General features: G+C 40.1%; 1 protein-coding gene across 6 annotated transcripts in view; it reads right to left on the reverse strand.

Moving 5' to 3' along the window:
- LOC139539760 (NT-3 growth factor receptor-like) overlaps window positions 1–19557 on the reverse strand; it is a 296941-nt gene that overhangs the window by 38840 nt on the left and 238544 nt on the right. For 5 of the 6 annotated variants that reach the window (XR_011668011.1, XR_011668012.1, XM_071343032.1 and 2 more), the window contains exon 12: window positions 4718–4906. Coding sequence is in view for 4 of the 6 variants with exons in the window: in XM_071343032.1 (XP_071199133.1) it covers window positions 4718–4906 (189 nt within the window). In the remaining 2 variants the exon portion in view is untranslated. Of the gene's footprint in view, window positions 1–3489; window positions 4137–4717; window positions 4907–19557 lie in introns of those variants that run through there. The other variant, XM_071343034.1, reaches the window with a different exon arrangement.

Raw genomic sequence — 19557 nt, forward strand, 5'->3', positions numbered from 1 at the left:
TAGTGAAGCCGGTTGGACTTACTACCAAATTCTCTAAAACAATGTTGGAGACGTCTTATGGGAAAGAATTGAACATTACATTCTCTGGTGGACATTCCTGCAGTCAACATGCCAATTGCACTCTCCCTAAAAACGTCTGTGACATCTGTGGCATTGTGTTGTGTGACAAAACTGCACATTTTAGAGTGGCCTTTCATTGTCCCCTGCACAAGGTGCGACTGTATAATGACCATGCTATTTCATTAGCTTCTTAATATGCCACACCTGTCAGGAGGAAGGATTATGTTGGCAGAGGAGAAATGCTCACTAACAGGGTTGTACTATGAACACATTTTGCACAATATTTGAGAGAAATAAGCTTTTTGTGCGTATTGAACATTTCAGGGATCTTATATTTCAGCTCATGAAACATGGGACCAACACTTTACATGTTGCGTTTATATTTTTATTCAGTATATATTTCCATTCAAACCCATCTGCATCTAGTATTGAATATAAACCACAGAAATATCTGGTAAAGCTGACAGATGAATTATCAACGAAAGCCACAGGTACGTGCGTGACACTAGATGAAGCCATTGGATTTACTGTTGCAGTAATAGAAATATCAGCGATTATAACCACACAAGGTGATTTCCATGATGGACCTGATTCTTCATCAGCCGCGGCATTAGACTGGCTGAGGGGAACACTGTGATTTATGCTCAGACAGAGAAAATAACGACAGCACCCTCGGGGCCATGAATTTCTACTGGATCTCGCTCTTGCTGTAAATACGTATTAAAATGCCCTGGAGTGAGCTGGGTAAGGTTTGCTGTCGTCTCTGCTAAGAGAAAAGTTAGCATCTTGTTGGTGACATCTTTTATCTACAGAGAGCTCAAGTGAGTCTTACCTTAATTATATTAGAATAAATCCATTATCACAAACAGACAAAGTGATATGACTTATCAAAAACCGAAAGGACACATCTTTCCAATATGATAGTCCTGTACTATAACTGTTTGAAGAACATTTATACCCACTTGCACTAAAAGAGGATGATATTCGACGATTGCTTAAAAAAATAACAGGTAATACAGTTCATTAAGACATCAAGCATTAAAAAAAAAAAGATTCACAGTGAATTTCACTACGCTGTGTAAATTCTCATTGGTTTCTACTCTTCTGATCTCTTGGAGGAAAGAAACCCACATTGTTCAGTGTTGTTTGAAGGAAAGTCAACGAGGATGAAGTAGGTCTCGGTTTTTCCTCTCTGCTCATTGATTGGTTGAATATATCTCATTGCCTACTTAAAGTCCATGAGTTCAGCTTTATCCGAGCAGTGTTTCTCTGAGTGTCTGTCTGTTTTGGGTATTTCATTTTGAACAGTCAATGCCTCGTTTAGTATATAGCACAAAGTGTCATAAAGGCATTTTTTACTTCATTATAATCCCCATTTGAATTGGATCCTGGAGTACTATATAATGAATGATCAATATACTAAATCTTTATGATATTTTGTTGTACAAAGCCATCACATGCAGAGACACAGTAAGACACACAGATGAACAATCACACACACACACGCACACACACACACACACACACGAGAACCTGATGGATTGGCTTAAAAGATTCATGCAATGTATAATGTATAACTCCTGCAATGTATTTTTCAGGACTAAATGTGATTTCCTTTTCTCTCATTGGGTCTCCCTTTCGACCCAGCAAGCCCCGGGAGTCTGAACTATATTGAAGGTGTGTGTGTGTGCGTGCAGGGGCAGGTGTGTGAACTGTGGGACCACTCATTTAGTTAAACATAGCACTGCTGGTTTTGATGAGAACCGTGGCTGCAGGAGAGTGCCAGTAACTCATCTTTACCCAGAGCTTATAAATTCACATCACGTACTGTAGCATGTCCTCCATCTGACATGACAAATCCTGCTGCTTTACACGCCATTCATTATGTGTTTCTCTCTCCACAGCCAACAGGCACTTCTTGATTGTGTATCAGATGGAACAGCGGATATTGGCTTTGCTTGCCTCTGTGTGCCTCTATCATTTTTCATCCATTTATCTTTTTTCTCAAAGATTCACGGAAATGTGAACAATTAGTGTCTCGAGAGGATGTAGACCTTTCCAACATTTAGTATTGATCCAATTACAGTTATGATCTACACTGAGTGTACAAAACATTAGGAACACCTGGTCTTTCCATGACATTGACTGACCAACTAAATCCAGGTGAAAGCCATTATCTCTTATTGATGTTACCTGTTAAATCCACTTCAATCAGTGTAGATGAAGGGGGGAGACCGGTTAAAGAAAGGTTTTTAAGCCTTAAGACAATTGAGACATCGATTGTGAATGTGTACCATTCAGAGGGGAAAGGGCAAAACAAAAGATTGAATTGCCTTTGAAAGGGGTGTCAAGAACTGCAAAGCTGCTGGGTTTTTCATGTTCAACAGTTTCCCGTGTGTATCAAGAATGGTCCACCACCCAAAGGACATCCAGCCAACTTGACACAACTGTAGGAAGCATTGGAGTCAACATGGGCCAGCATCCCTGTGGAATGCTTTCGACACCTTGTAGAGTCCATGCCTCGAAGAATTGAGGCTGTTCTGAGGGCAAAAGGGGGTGCAACTCAATATTAGGAAGGTGCTACAGAATGTTTGTACACTTAGAGTACATTTTCCATGCCAGGTCAGATAAACGTAGCCTGCTGCTACAGAGTAATATCACATTCTGTAGCCTAACAGAAAGGAATGTGTGGTAACAGTAAGATACAGTGCCCGCCATAATTATTGTGACAGTGAAGCATTTCTTCTTCTTTTTGCTCTATACTCCAAAAGTTTGGATTTGAAATCAAACAATGACTATGGGATTAAAGTACAGCCTGCCAGCGTTCATTTGAGGGAATTTTAATCCATATTGGGTGAACCGTTTAGAAATTACATCACTTTTTGTACATAGTGCCCCCATTTTAGGGGAGCACAAGTATTGTGACAAATTCACTTATATATACATTAAAGTAGTAAAAAGTTAAGTATTTGGTCACATATTCATAGCACACAACAACTACATCAAGCTTGTGATGTTCTGTTTGTTTTGGTTGTGTTTCAGATTATTTTGTGCTCAATAGAAATTAAATGGTAAATAATGTACTGTGTCATTTTGGAGTCCTTTTTTATTGTAAATAAGAATATAATATTTTTCTAAACACTTCTACATTAATGTGGATGCTACCATGATTAAGAAGAAAAAATGCTTCACTGTCCCAATAATTATGGAGGGTAAGGTATATAAAATGCTGTACTATTACATGGCCAAAGAGACCTGTTAAATGACTCATGCATAACATAGCACTGAAAGCACCGGCAGAAAAATTAAGCCCTCAGCTACAAATTCCCTTCAAAACTCACTCTGTTTCAGATAGACACATACAGTAATTCCAATCAGTCTATATGGGGAGACACTCAACCAAATCTGTGTAAAAAAATAACAAATATGTAGCAGAGATCAAAGCCTTTGATCAATACACAACTTTTGGAACGATAAAAGGAAAACCAATTCATTAGGAAAAAAGAGAACTGCGAATAGAATTGTAAGAGGGGGGAAAGTCAATGTGAGAGACTGCACAGCATTAGTTAACGAAATCAGCTGCTCTTCAGTCTACTTCAAGGGATATAAAAATGGGGACATTACTGGGGGTTCAACTTCAAAAGAAATCCAATAGGAGCAACATTTGTGAGCAAACAAAACGTATTTAGAGTTAAATGGCGATAAGGAGTTGCTTGGATACACACAACATGTACAATGAGTGAATTTAGCAGCCGTTATAGTCTGCGTTCAGATACAGGTTTCTGGAACCCATGAGAGGATGATTCATGAGACACCATCTTTAGAGGCAGGTATAAATCAAGCTGATTTTACAAAGAATAATTCCTATACAAGAGAGCCAGTCGAAATTATTACACTGCCAATGCAGTGTGTAGAGGTAGAAAATAAAGGACATAAATACTGTACATCTTTGGAAGGACAGTAAAACAAAATTATAAATTTTATTGGTCACATATACATATTTAGCAGATGTAATTGCGGGTGTAGCGAAATGCTTGTGAGTTACCGCTGCTCTGGTATCCAAAAGCTCTTTCCAGCTGTATGTAATAACACAAAAAAATGTCTGGGCTAATCATGTAAGAAATAACACACAAACAAAACTAAATAATGCAAAGTTGCTTAGGAGCTAAAGGCAGAGCTGCCATATCTGTCTGCACCATCTTCATAACCAATTCTGAATCATGGTTCTGAAGTGGATCATATAAAGAGCAACATGGCACTACCTGCAGAGAGTAAACAATACCTTTAAATCCCAAAGAATGAAACATTCCCAGAGTCCCAGATTAGGAGGGATCAAGGCAACATGGGAAATTATAGGAAACTCACAGGGCCTCATACATGATTTAAGTATGATTTTATCTATATCATATTAATAAATGTATGTGAAAGATTTAATAAACAATGGTCACACCTACAGTGAAACATATTGTGCTGCTTCTCTCTGATATAAAAAATTATAATTTAAAGACTTTTAAGGTAGGCCTAAATCATTTATTTCTGTTTGAATGGGTACAGAGGGCATTTTGGGCCTTGGGCTAACAGTAGCCCATGTTGATAGGAACATACAGAGGGATGACAAGAATGACTGTGAATGTCAACAGAGCTGATGTGTACTCACAGGTAGCAGGCTTATTACAGTTGTGTCCGTGTCTGAAGTATTGCGGGTTCTCAATGACAGGGATACGGGTCATCCCGATGACCACAGCGTCTGGCCCAGCGTCAAGGGTACAGGGGGTGATGATGCCATGGTTGACATGGTGAAGAGGGCTAGCCGAGTCTTCCTCACCACTGATCACTGCTACTGGTCCTGAGAGATGGAGGGAGGGAGAAAAGAGAAGATTCCTTTACTTTATTATCTAATGTATATGAATGTCCAAAGTATTTTGAATTCTGAGAGAGAGAGAGAGAGAGAGAGAGAGAGAGAGAGAGAGAGAGAGAGAGAGAGAGAGAGAGAGAGAGAGAGAGAGAGAGAGAGAGAGAGAGAGAGAGAGAGAGAGAGAGAGAGAGAGAGAGAGAGAGAGAGAGAGAGAGAGAGAGAGAGAGAGAGAGAGAGAGAGAGAGAGAGAGAGAGAGAGAGAGAGAGAGAGAGAATCCGTCAGACAGCCATCAGGCAGAGGTCTGCCACCATACAAAGGATGGTGCATTTTAATCAAAATAGAATGCAGGAGGATAAATCCATGAGCTGGGCCATTCATAATTTATTAATATGTCTGAAAGCAATAAGCATGCAGCCTAATTTGTCAGTATAAGAATTATCTCTGTACGGCTCAGCTCGGCTGCCCTCAGAACGCTTTAAGCAATCTAAACGAGCATTAACTGGCTTAGCCTAATTATGAACCCAACAGTCTTTGCTACAATGGCCCTGGGCAACCATTATTCGTAAAATTCAAATCCTCACCCAGCCCTCACATAAATCAATGTCCCATTCATCTCACAACTCTACCTCTCCCATCCCATGCTCGCTCTAACTGCTCTGTGCTCCTACTCTGACAGAGCCGTGAGAAAACGGAAACAGGCAATAAACGGTAGAGTACATTCTAAAAATTTTGGGGGGAATGTCAGATATTTAACAGTGTGTTCCTACTAGGCTATGTACAGAGTGTGTCTGATTAGGTCAGAAAACAAGCTCTATTAAATGGATCCAATATAATAGCAGCTCAGTGTACACTCACTGCAAGCTGCCACGCACAACATCCTGGCTTGACAAGCGATCAGGGAAGACAGATAGGATTCATGGATTGGGCTGTTACAGTGACCGTACTACCGCCACATAGGCGGTCACAAGTCATGATGGCAGTAAAATTCCATGTGACCGTTTAGTCACAGTAATTAGTCTTCTCCGAGCTCTGATGCTGCTGATTGTCATTAGCAGCCTACCAAACTTGCTAACTGCCTGGTACTTAGCACTCTATTGTCCCTCTAATCACTCTGACATCAATGCAAACGTAATCGCGCAACATTTCTATAGGATATGCAATTGCGTAAGAAAACAGAGTGATGGCCTCTATTAAAAAGATGAGGATCCAATCAGCTTTCTATAGGCTAGGCCTACTATATTTATTTCTCAACTTTCCTAAACAGGAGTATAGTCTACCTTACCTGGCTGGCATGATAATGGTCTATTCTAAATCAAAACACATTTCACATATTATTTAGTATATGTAAAGACAAGATTCAATCAATAATAGTCTGATGGGTGACAATATTAGCCTATCACTTGTGAATGATTGGGGTGGCAGGTAGCCTAGTGGTTAGAGCATTGGACTAGTAACCGAAAGGTTGCAAGATTGAATCCCCGAGCTGACAAGGTAAACATCTGTCGTTCTGCCCCTGAACAATGCAGTTAACCCACTGTTCCTAGGCAGTCATTGAAAATAAGAATTTGTTCTTAACTGACTTGCCTAGTTAAATAAAGGTAAAAAATGATATATTATCACTTGTGAAAGCTTAAGGCAAGAAACAGCTCATAACTTTTGTGCCCAGCTTAAGGCAAGAAACAGCTCATAACTTTTTTTTGCGACTTTTTCAAATCATGGTCGCACACCTCATGTAGCATAGCCCATAGGCCTATATGTTTCGATAAGGTTGGTATCACAAATAAAGTGGCCAAATAACTTCTTAAAATGAAGCACATTTTCTCAATAGGGGGGCGCCATTTCGACTTTGTAAAAAAACGTTCCCAAATTAAACTGCCTCGTACTCAATTCTTGCTCGTACAATATGCATATTATTATTACTATTGGATAGAAAACACTCTCTAGTTTCTAAAACCGTTTGAATTATATCTGTGAGTAAAACAGAACTCATTTTGCAGCAAACTTCCTGTCAGGAAGTGAGAAATCTGAAATCGGGCACTCTGTTCCAGGGTCAGTTTATTAATTTGCATGTAATCTATGGGTCGACATGCACTGCATACGCCTTCCCCTAGATGTCAGTAAGCAGTGAGAATTGGAATGGGGTGTCTAGGTAGATCTGAGGCCGTACAAAAGCTCTTGGAACCGGGTGTGCAGTCTTTTCAACGTTCGTCATGACGCAAGACAGACCTCAGGATTGCATTCTGAAAAGCTCTCGTTATAGGCGTTAGATATATCCGGCTCTGATTTTATTCGATATAGGTGTTAAAAACATCATAATGTAGTTATTTTAAACCGAGTTATATCAGTTTATATCAGTATATTGCGATTTTCGGTATTTTATTTGTGCTGCGTTATGGTGAGTTGGACACGTCTTCGCCACATGGCTAATGTTTGCTGCTAATTCCAAAGTTGAAGACGACAATCTACAACCGAGCAACGATTATTCTGGACAAAGGACAACTTGCATAAGATTCTGATGGAAGCTCATCAAATAGTAAGAACTATTTATGATGTTAATTCGTATTTCTGTTGAAAAATGTTAAACTATTATTCCGCCATTAATTTCGGTGCGGTCTCGCTTTAACGCACGCTGTATGTCGTAGTAACGTTAATTTTAAAAATCTAACACAGCGGTTGCATTAAGAACTAATGTATCTTTCATTTGCTGTCCAACCTGTATTTTTTAGTCAAGTTTATGATTAGTTATTGATTAGATTAGGTGCCTCTCCCAAGATTTCTCCCGACATTTTGTTTGCAGTTTGGCTACTATTCTCATTGTATAACCGCGATTTGTGCCGCTAAATATGCACATTTTCGAACAAACCATATATGTATTGTGTAATATGATGTTATAGAACTGTCATCTGACGAAGTTTTGAGAAGGTTAGTGAAAAATGTAATATCTTTTGCTGGTTTATTCGCTATCGCTAACGTGCATGAATCAATGCTGCTGTGTGGTTGGCTATTGTAGTAAGCTAATATAATGCTATATTGTGTTTTCGCTGTAAAACACTTAAAAAATATGAAATATTGGCTGGATTCACAAGATGTTGTCTTTCATTTGCTGTACGGAGTGTATTTTTCATAAATGTTTTATGATGAGTATTTAGGTAATTCACGTTGGTCTCTGTAGTTATTCTAGCTGCTTTGGTGAGATTTTGTGATGGTGGCTGCAATGTAAAACTATGATTTATACCTGAAATATGCACATTTTTCGAACAAAACATATACTATACAATAAATATGTTATCAGACTGTCATCTGATGAAGTTGTTTCTTGGTTAGTGACTATTTATATCTTTATTTGGTCGAATTTGTGATAGCTACCTATGCAGTAAAAAAATGGTGGGGAAAAAAAGTTGAGTCTTTTGCTATCGTGGTTAGCTAATAGAAATACATATTGTGTCTTCCCTGTAAAACATTTTAAAAATCAGAAATGATGGCTGGATTCACAAGATGTGTATCTTTCATCTGGTGTCTTGGACTTGTGATTTCATGATATTTAGATGCTAGTATTTACTTGTGGCGCTATGCTAGGCTATGCTAGTCAGCTTTTTTACTGATGAGGGTGCTCCCGGATCCGGGATGAGTACCAAGTAAAAGTTAATCCACTTTACAACGGGTGTAGAGCCTAACTGACATACATACGCAGCCCGTGAGTTTCAAGTTTGGGAAAGATCATTTTCACCATAAAAATGTACCTTTATAATAAAAGTATTACATGCATAATTGCATTTGTGGTCACTTTTGATAATTGTGTTTTCCTGCTAATAGAACATTTGTGCTTATAGCCTACTGCTGTGTGCACATTGCTGTGCTTATAGCCTACTGCCGTGTGCACATTGCTGAGCTTATAATGTGAAGAAATAGCCGAATAGGTTATCAACATTTTAAGCTAAGCGTTCTGATCTGTTGCGTCAGGCTCAAAAAACTGTTTTTTGAAACGAAAAGGAAATGTGGATAGTTCTTCCAACATCGTCAATAAGAGCCTCGAAATTTGATAAGGACGTGCGCAGTTGCGTCCCTGATGTGTCTGTCTTCACTTGTAGCTTGTGAGAAAAATCCAATCATGTGACAGAGAGCCACCTGAGTGAGAGGTGCTTCAGCATGAAGCCGGGAGAAGGGAATTATAATTATTATATTCAGCCCAAGGGCACAAAGGCATGAATTATTTTGGGGGGTCATTACAGCCACACAAAGTGGATGCAGTCGGGAAATTCAAGGAATTATCAAATGCTTGTCAAATTGTGAATGAGAGACTGATGAAGTGTGTACAGCCTGTTACGTTGTTAACCTCTCAACACAGAATAGCCGCATGTGCGCACTCCCTTAAATTGTGTGGAGAAAATATCCTTTCTATTGTTTTCATTTATTCTACTTTTTTCTATTTTGTCCTTTCTATTTTGTTCAAATGTATTCTTCACACTATAAAATAATATAAAATAATGCCGCAGAATTCTAGGCAAATCTTGTCTGCTAAATGGACCAGGGCCTAAGATAAGGACAACTCAGAGTATGGTATTCTGTTCATATGATGTTTCTTTAGATCTGTCTAAAATAAATAATGGATTTATTGTGATGGTGTAGGCTATATTACATGGATATATTAGAATTTTTTTAAATGTAGATGTTCAAAAGGTCTGTATCAGGTCTGTGTAGAAGCCAGGAGATGCTTAATGTGTTTATGTTAATTACAGTCATTTACCGTGAGACCGGCAGTTATTTGCTTGACAATCACCGGCTGACAAAATGGAATGACCGCCACAGCCCTAATCATGTATCCCTCAATATGAAAGGTCAAGCATTCTGACATGGGAGGCAGGTTCGACAGGCTTGGACTGACTTATCATAGGCACACACTGCTTGTTTAAACCACCTTTCACACAAAGGTCACATCCATGTTGACACATAGGCCCCAACATAGCATTATGGTACAACAGCAATGCCATTGACACAGCATCAACAGCAGGGAGAAATCATTTAATTCCACCACAGCCACTAGACTTGAGTCAATCTCACATGCAATGGTTAGTGTTTTAGAGGACGGGATGAGACAAAGAAGACAGCTCTCTGCACCTCTAAAGGTAAAAAATGCATTTGAGGTTTAATCTTAAAAAATGCATTATGCTTTGAGAATGGCTTTGAAGCACGATAGTACTTCAAAAAAGTGGCAATATTTCGAGAATAAACTCTAAATGTAATTTAGAGAATAAAGTTGCAGTTATATTTCAAGATTAAAGTAGGAGCTTTGGTTAACTACATGTCTCCCTTGCTCCCTGATGCTGTGCGTGACACAGTTGAAATGCCTGCAGTTAGATGATCTGTTGAAATTATACTATGGAATTGGCTTTAGTAACAAAGAAATCCTTTCTCTTTTAGCACATAATAACCATATTATTATAAGTAGGCCTATTTTCAGGAGGAACCACACGAGGAACCACATTTCATCCAAGTCCATGTGGTTACATAGATAGGTAGAGACAAGTGGATTGTGTGTGTATGCAGGTGTGTGTGTGTGTGGGGGGGTCTAATATACTTGTTCAAACAGGCATCACACACACACACACACACACACACACACACACACACACACACACACACACACACACACACACACACACACACACACACACACACACACACACACACACACACACACACACACACACACACACACACACACACACACACAGTATCCCCAAAGCAAAGCCATTCTAACGGCCATGGTGCGCTGTCCGACTGCGAAGATACATGGCATTGTCCCTGGCATGGTTCCCTTCGAATTCGCACAATGTTATCCTCAATATCCTGCATATGCCAACGCGTGCATAGTGTATTTTAGAAAGTAACAGCTAGGCCAGCAACATATACGTCAAAACGAAAGGTTATCTTACAAATGTGTGTGTGTATTGGCATGGTGTTTTATTTGGCTATACTTCCAATGAAGTAGCCTTGTAGGCCTATGCATATTATCTTATTAATGTACGTCACAAATTGCGTGGAGTAGGATTGCGCGTCCCTGTTGGGCTCAAAGGCTGCCTCCAAACCTCTGTCATGGACCTTGTATAGCCACGGGGCCGGGGGGGGCAGTGGTTTGGGTAAAGCCCCGTCTAAGAAAGTAATTTTAAGTTCCATGATTATATCCTAACAGCCAACAGGTCTAGCCTCCAGTCTATAAGGTGAACAATTGGTAGCCTAAGTTAGTGGTATAGCTGAGACAATACAGTTGATGTCAGAAGTTTACATTTTCAACAACTACACAAATTTCTTGTTAACAAACTATAGTTTTGGCAAGGCGGTTAGGACATCTACTTTGTGTATGACACAAGTCATTTTTCCAACAATTGTTTACAGACAGATTATTTCACCTTTAATTCAATGTATCACAATTCCAGTGGGTCAGAAGTTTACATACACTAAGTTGACTGCGCCTTTACACAGCTTGGAAAATTCCAGAAAATGATGTCATGGCTTTAGAAGCTTCTGCTAATTAACATCATTTCAGTCAATTGGAGGTGTACCTGTGGATGTATTTCAAGGCCTACCTTCAAACTCAGTGCCTCTTTGCTTGACATCATGGGAAAATCAAAAGAAATCAGCCAAAAAATGTGTAGACCTCCACAAGTCTGGTTCATCCTTGGGAGCAAATTCCAAACGCCTGAAGGCACCACGTTCATCTGTACAAACAATAGTACACAAGTATAAACATGGGACCACTCAGCCATCATACCGCTCAGGAAGGAGAGGTGTTCTGTCTCCTAGAGATAAACATACGTTGGTGCAAAAAGAGCAAATCAATCCCAGAAAAACAGCAAAGGACCTTGTGAAGATGCTGGAGGAAACAGGTACAAAAGTATCTATATCCACAGTAAAACAAGTCCAATATCGACATAACCTGAAAGGCCGCTCAGGCAGGAAGAAGCCACTGCTCCAAAACCGCCATAAAAAAGCCAGACTACGGTTTGCAATTGCACATTGTGACAAAGATAGTACTTTTTGGAGAAATGTCCACTGGTCTGATGAAATAAAAATAGAACTGTTTGGCCATAATGACCATCGTTATGTTTGGACGAAAAAGGGGGATGCTTGCAAGATGAAGAACACCATCCCAACCGTAAAGCACGGGGGTGGCAGTATCATGTTGTGGGGGGGCATTGCTGCATGAGGGACTGGTGCACTTCACAAAATAGATGGCATCATGATCACAACATAGATGGCATCATGAGGGAGGGAAAAATGTGGATATATTGAAGCAACATCTCAAGACATCGGTCAGGAAGTTCAAATGAAGTCTTCCAAATGGACAATGACCACAAGCATACTTCCAAAGTTGTGGCAAAATGGCTTAAGGACAACAAAGTCAAGGTATTGGAGTGGCCATCACAAAGCCCTGATCTCAATTCTATAGAAAATTTGTGGGCAGAACTGAAAAAGCGTGTGCGAGCAAGGAGGCCTACAAACCTGACTCAGTTACATCAGCTCTGTCTGGAGGAATGGGTCAAAATTCACCCAACTTATTGTGGGAAGCTTGTGCAAGGCTACCCGAAATGTTTGACCCAAGTTAAACAATTTAAAGGCGATGCTACCAAATACTAATTGAGTGTATGTAAACTTATGACCCACTGGGAATGTGATGAAAGAAATAAAAGCTGAAAAAAATTATTCTCCCTGCTATTATTCTGACATTTCACATTCTTAAAATAAAGTGGTGATCCTAACTGACCTAAGACAGGGAATTTTTACTCAGATTAAATGTCAGGAATTGTGAAAGGTGTATGTAAACTTCCGACTTCAACTGTAGCCTTTAACAGAGATGATGCCCCTTATTTTTGGGATAACCTTCCTTCCTCCCATCCTTGAAGACATCACCGATAGCTGGGTAGTGAAAATAGTTATTATGCTAGGCTACCAACCTAGTCATGTCAGATCAGTGATTATTTCTTTATAGCCTATACAACATATCATCATTAATCTAATAGGCCTATATTTAGAACAATGATTATTTCAAGAAAATTAGAATCCATCTATGAATATATCCAAACAGCATCCAGGAGTAGTCCTTGAGTTGCCTCTCCTCCTATAGACACATACGTAAAACCCCTGCTTCATTGTAAAGTCCTCCCGAAGCCTAGGCCTATAATTTAAATTCACTTGCCAACTGTAATGTACAATCAGCTTACTGGTTAGGGTTCTAAATCTAGTGGGCCGCTATAGGTTTATAATGGGCTGCAAAATAGTGGTTTGTAGTGAATGTAGAACAGCAGCTTGACATGGGACACATGCACACACATAGCCCCCAGTCTCAAGGATCCCAAGATCATTTGTTTTATTGGGTGTGCTCAAGTAGTATACTAGCCTATAGTTGTGGATCAGGTCATTAATAGTTTCCATTATGCACAGATTTCTTTGCAACGTGTTCGCCTAGGCTACGTTGTAAAGAATCCAGAGGGCAGATTGACGGGGACTCAACCCAGTTCTCTTTACTTTCAATGACACTGCCAATCAAGTTTTTTGTCTGTGCTCATAACGCACCATGACCGTTAGAAGAGTGTGTATGCCTATAGTCTAAAATTGCCTGGGGGAAACTTGGTGTGTGTGTGTGCGAGTTATTAGATCATTAGATTGATAAGCGTGAGTGAGCAGTGACACCTGTTTGAACGAGTGTATTAGATCATTAGATTGATGGCCATTTGTTTGTTTTGCCCCTACTTTTTCCCACCCACCCACCCAAACACACACACACACACACCTGCATACACACACTAGCATACACACAACCTGCCCGACACTCTACCTATGTATGTAACCACGGTTCCTCCTTCTGAAAATAATCTGTGGCTCAACCTTTTCCAGGTTCTAATACTTATAATAATATGGTTATTATGTGCTAAAAGAGAAAGGATTTCCTTCTTACTAATGCAAATTATATAAAGTATAGTTTCACCGGGTCATCTAACTGCAGGAATTTTAACAGTGTTTATCTTGAAATATAACTGAGACTTTATTCTCAAAATTAAAATTCTAGTTTATTCTCAAAATTTTAGTTGGAGTTTATTCTAAAAATATTACCACTTTATTCACAAAATATTGTGACTTCATTCACTCAAATTTAATTTGGACTTTATTCTCAAAATATTGGCACTTTATTCTCAAAATATTGCCACTTTTTTAAAGCACTATCGTGCAAAAAATTATAATCCAAGTATCATCAATCGTTGCTGTTTATAACATTTTTCTCTTCACTTGACCCTAATACTCTTCCGTATACAGCAAAGAGTGAAAACAACAACAAACTATTATACAGCTGCGAAAGTTCTGCAGGAAAATAATAATAATGTCAGGAACAATTTTGGTTATCAACATGCACTGTAAGTGATATCCATATTCTTTCACAATGCAACATCCATCATGATTTGCTCTCAATTCAAGACACGGACACACAGACTATTTAATGAAGTCAATTTTCTCAGTAACTTCCACCATAACTTGCAACTGATCTAATCACTGACACACAATCAACAGACTGGGTGCCATCTATCTCAGATAACTGAATATCTTCCACAACAAGCCCTAATCCTGACAATACCCAGAAAGTCCCACAATAAAACAAGCACCATTAACAGATGAACCTGGATACTGCTGTATTAAATCAAACAGTGCTGAGGGTTTGAGAAGGATGTCATGCTATAAAAGTGTAAATCAGCTCAGGGGAGGCCTGTGGAGAAGGGTGTATCTCATCTCTCTGAGTTGTTTACTGAAGCAAAGCCCCTCTCTGCAGCTCAAACAAATGTGATTACTGTGGGAGCCGCCCATGGCGTCTGCGATGCAAAGCCTGTGGTAACACAGAGGCAACTCAGCTGAACTGCCACTGGATTGGTTCCTGTTTAATTGTATTCAAGTAGTGACTCAGGAAGCGGAAGGAAACAGAGCAGCTAAAAATACAATCTTTATTGGATGCCCAAGTTGAAACCTTGTATTTGCTTTTGTGACTCATCACACAATCAAACAAAGAGCTGTCAAATGAATCAACATACAAAATAAATGATTCTACTGTAACCACCCTCACTTCCATGAACTCTTCCTATAGTGAATGGTTCATTACACTGAGTGTACAAAACATTAAGAACACCTCCTATTCTTGAGAAGACTGATGTCTTTCCATCAGACCATTATTGGCATCTGAAGCACTTTAAGGTCTAATTGGCGGGGCTACATTCTGCTGTACCAAAAATGAAGGAAAATGTCCTCGCACAATGTGTGAATCTCTTTTAGAACATGAAAATTCCAAAATGAACACACACTTATTAGGATTATGAATGTATTCTTATAGTGTACTGTAGCAAATCAGTTCAGTTCAGGACAGTTGTAAGCTGTGATGAACAATGGTTAAAACACATAATATGCACATTTCAAGACAGAATTGATCCATACATGATCCATACACGATTAATACATGATCCATTTTCAAGATATGTAATGGAAATCTTTCATAAAATACGTTTTACCTTTAGGATCTGTGGCTATATATCAGGCGTCTCCAACCTTGTTCCTGGAGAGCCACCCTCCTCTGAATCAGAGAGGTGTGGGGGGCTGCTTTAACCGACATCCACGAACAGTGGGTTAACTGAGCCACCCTCCTGTAGGTTTTACCTCCAACCCTGTTCCTGGAGAGCTACCCTCCTGTAGGTTTTACCTCCAACCCTGTTCCTGGAGAGCTACCCTCCTTTAGGTTTTACCTCCAACCCTGTTCCTGGAGAGCCACCCTCCTGTAGGTTTTACCTCCAACCCTGTTCCTGGAGAGCTACCCTCCTGTAGGTTTTACCTCCAACCCTGTTCCTGGAGAGCTACCCTCCTTTAGGTTTTACCTCCAACCCTGTTCCTGGAGAGCCACCCTCCTGTAGGTTTTACCTCCAACCCTGTTCCTGGAGAGCTACCCTCCTGTAGGTTTTAACTCCAACCCTGTTCCTGGAGAGCCACCCTCCTGTAGGTTTTAACTCCAACCCTGTTCCTGGAGAGCTACCCTCCCGTAGGTTTTAACTCCAAACCTGTTCCTGGAAAGATACCCTCCTGTAGGTTTTAACTCCAAACCTGTTCCTGGAAAGATACCCTCCTGTAGGTTTTAACTCAAACCCTGTTCCTGGAAAGATACCCTCCTGTAGGTTTTAACTCCAAACCTGTTCCTGGAAAGATACCCTCCTGTAGGTTTTAACTCCAAACCTGTTCCTGGAAAGATACCCTCCCGTAGGTTTTAACTCCAACCCTGTTCCTGGAAAGATACCCTCCTGTAGGTTTTAACTCCAACCCTGTTCCTGGAAAGATACCCTCCCGTAGGTTTTCACTCCAACCTCAGTTGTAACTAACATGGTTCAGTTTATCAACCAGCTAATTATTAGAATAAGGTGGGATAGATTACTGTCACATGGAATGATGCTGGAGAGAAGAAGCAGGTACGGGGAGTAAAACATTCAATAAATAACAGACATGGAATGAGACAGGAACAGCGTCAGCAAACAGGCTGAGGCTCGACGTGGGATGGGCGCCATCTGAGCCACCCGGGGCAAGGAAACCTCTCGAGCCAGCTAGGGCGTGGAAGCCCGACGAGCTGGCTAGGCCCCCCCGGTTTCATTGGTGGCAACCCAGAGCCGACGCCACCATACCAACCGGAACACCAGTACTCCCCGATGCTTCGTGTGATGGCTTCTGCATTCTGTCACATGGAATGACGCTGGAGAGACGATGCAGGTACGGGGAGTAAAACATTTAATAAATAACGGACATGGAACGAGACAGGAACAGCGTCAGCAAACAAGTAACACAAAGAAAAGACAATCAATGCAGAAGCGGGGAACAGAGCTGGGGAACTGACAAATATAAGGGAGGTAATAATAGGTGATGAGTGAGTCCAGGTGAGTCCAATATCGCTGATGTGCGTGATGAGGGAAGGCAGGTGTGCGTAATGGATGATAGGAGTGCGTGATGCAGGGCAGCCTGGCGCCCTCAAGCGCCAGGGGGAGGGAAGAGCGGGAGCAGACGTGACAATTACAGTTGGAGTGGAAACCAACAGGACGGTAGCTCTCCAGGAACAGGGTTGGAGAGCCCTGCTATATGCAGTACTGTATGTGCTTCTGGCTGCTAGATGACCACTTCTGCTAATTAGATCATTTAAAAAGCCTTTTTCTTTCTTCCCTTAATCTTGAAGCTAGGGGTCAGATTTTTTTATAAAAAAAAAAAATAACGTTCCCAAGGTAAACGGACTATTTCTCAGGTTCAGATCGTAGAATATGCATATAATTTACAGATTAGGATAGAAAACACTCCAAAGTTTCCAAAACTGTCAAAATATTGTCTGTGAGTATAATAAAACTGATTTTGCAGGCGAAAACCTGAGGAAATCTAACCCGGAAGTGATCTTTTTTTATTTTTTTATCTGTGTTTCATTGCCCGTCTTTCTTCCATTTAAAGGGGTATCAACCAGATTCCTTTTCCAATGGCTTCCTCAGGCTGTGACCAGGCTTTAGACATAGTTTCAGGCTTTTATTTTGAAAAATGAGCGAGAATTTTCAAAACTAGTCAGGTGTCCTTTGATTAGTTCCTGCGCGCGAGTGGGGTAGCTCTCCATTTTCTTTCTCTCTTTTATTGAATAGGTTACGGTCCGGTTGAAATATTATCGATTATGTATGTTAAAAACAACCTGAGGATTGATTCTAAAAACATTTGACATGTTTCTACGAACATTACGGATACTTTTTGGAATTTTCGTCGAACGGAACGAGGCTGTGGTTTTCTGAACATAACGCGCAACCCAAATGGCGTTTTTTTGTTATAAAAGTAATTTTAGCGAACAAAAAGAACATTTATTGTGTAACTGGGAGTCTCGTGAGTGCAAACATCCGAAGATTATCAAAGGTAAGCGATTAATTTTATTGCTTTTCTGACTTTCGTGACCATGCTAATTTGGGGCTAGCTGTTCTAGCATTGTTTGACACACTCACAAAAGCTTGAATTGCTTTCGCTGTAAAGCATATTTTCAAAATCTGACACGATAGGTGGATTGACAACAAGCTAAGCTGTGTTTTGGTATATTTCACTTGTGATTGTATGATTATAAATATTTTTAGTAATATTTGGCGCCCGGTTATTTAGGAAAATGATCCCGCTAAAGGGATCCGTAGCGTAAAGAAGTTAATTGGAAAGGTCATACCATAACTCCTGACAGAAGTATCAAAATAATCAAGGTAAACGCTAAGAGGACTCTTACCAAGGTCAAGACTTCAATTATATATTCCTTTCAACATCATACTTTCAAAATCTTAGCTAGCAAACTAGCAGTCATCATCATCAATCAAGTCGACAATCTACTGGAAAATCCTTTTCAATCCTTGTCATATGAAGAGAAATAATGAAGAGAAATTATAGATAAAACGTATCAGTGCTCATTGGCCATTGGACATAAACATTACACAACAAGTTGGAAATCGCAAATTCCACAATGAGTGGTTTGGAAGGAATCAGTGGCTAACTGCAAGCATTGCAAATCAATCCCTGGGTGTGTGGACCCAAGTCTGGGTTTAAAGGATAAACATTCAACATCGGCCATGCTGTCAATCCACCATGACTTCTGCCACGCTCAAAACAACTGGAAACTCGGAACTGGGAAATCTCAGACAACTGGGAACTATGAAAAAATGAGCACCGGCTGTGAAAATACGCTTTGAACGGTCATCCAACTCGGAATTTCAAGTTGGGAACCCGGGCCTCTTTCTAGAGGTTCGACCTGAAGATCACTGACGTCATCATGATTCAACCTTGTTTTTATGACAAAATTTGTTTGATGACAAAATTTGACCATGAAGGACCGCAAGGTCACCTTCCTGTTCAAGTGAGCACAGCACAACAAGTTGAGTCCAAAAATGTATTGTATGCTGCTGCATAAATGTTGTAATATGCTAGGGGGATATGTAAACTGTAGCTAAGAAAGTAATACTAAGTGCATGTTGTGTAGTAGGCTGTTATTAGTCCATGTGCCTCACCCCTCATTATTTTGCAGACTGTTCTGACTTGGTGGTGCACATGTAGCCTATAGCCTATTTAAGAGAAAAATAATCATTGAATATTGTAAGAGCTTTCATTGTCTGCGTATATGCCCCCTTTATTTATCCTACGGTTCTGACTTGGTGTTCAGGGAGAATACTGTAAGAACGTTCTTTCTGAATTCTGTCGCTGTACACTTCAAAAGTGCTGAACAAATAGTTATATTGAATACGTCTGTCCTAGCTCGCTCATTAATGTCTTAATCGAAATTACGGATTGACTCTTATCCGCTTGTCGTCCCTTTATGCCATAGTTTGTACATATCAATTGTCAGTAGAAACCACATTTGTTTAAGCAAGTCAGCCATATCAGCTATGTTTTTTTTAAAGGCAATAAACAGGCTGAATGAACTGTTTGGCTGTCAGACAAGGCTTACCTCAGGTATAGCTGTGGTAAGGTGTTGGGACTGCTAGTAGCGCTCTGCTGTTGGGACAGCTTTATGTAGGCCCTAACAGTTTGCCTTTATAGTGCAATTAATGTATTGTTTTGTGATGTGTTGTGTTGTGGCTTT

The sequence above is a fragment of the Salvelinus alpinus genome, chromosome 15, assembly GCF_045679555.1.
Source record: "Salvelinus alpinus chromosome 15, SLU_Salpinus.1, whole genome shotgun sequence".
Taxonomy (NCBI): domain Eukaryota; kingdom Metazoa; phylum Chordata; class Actinopteri; order Salmoniformes; family Salmonidae; genus Salvelinus; species Salvelinus alpinus.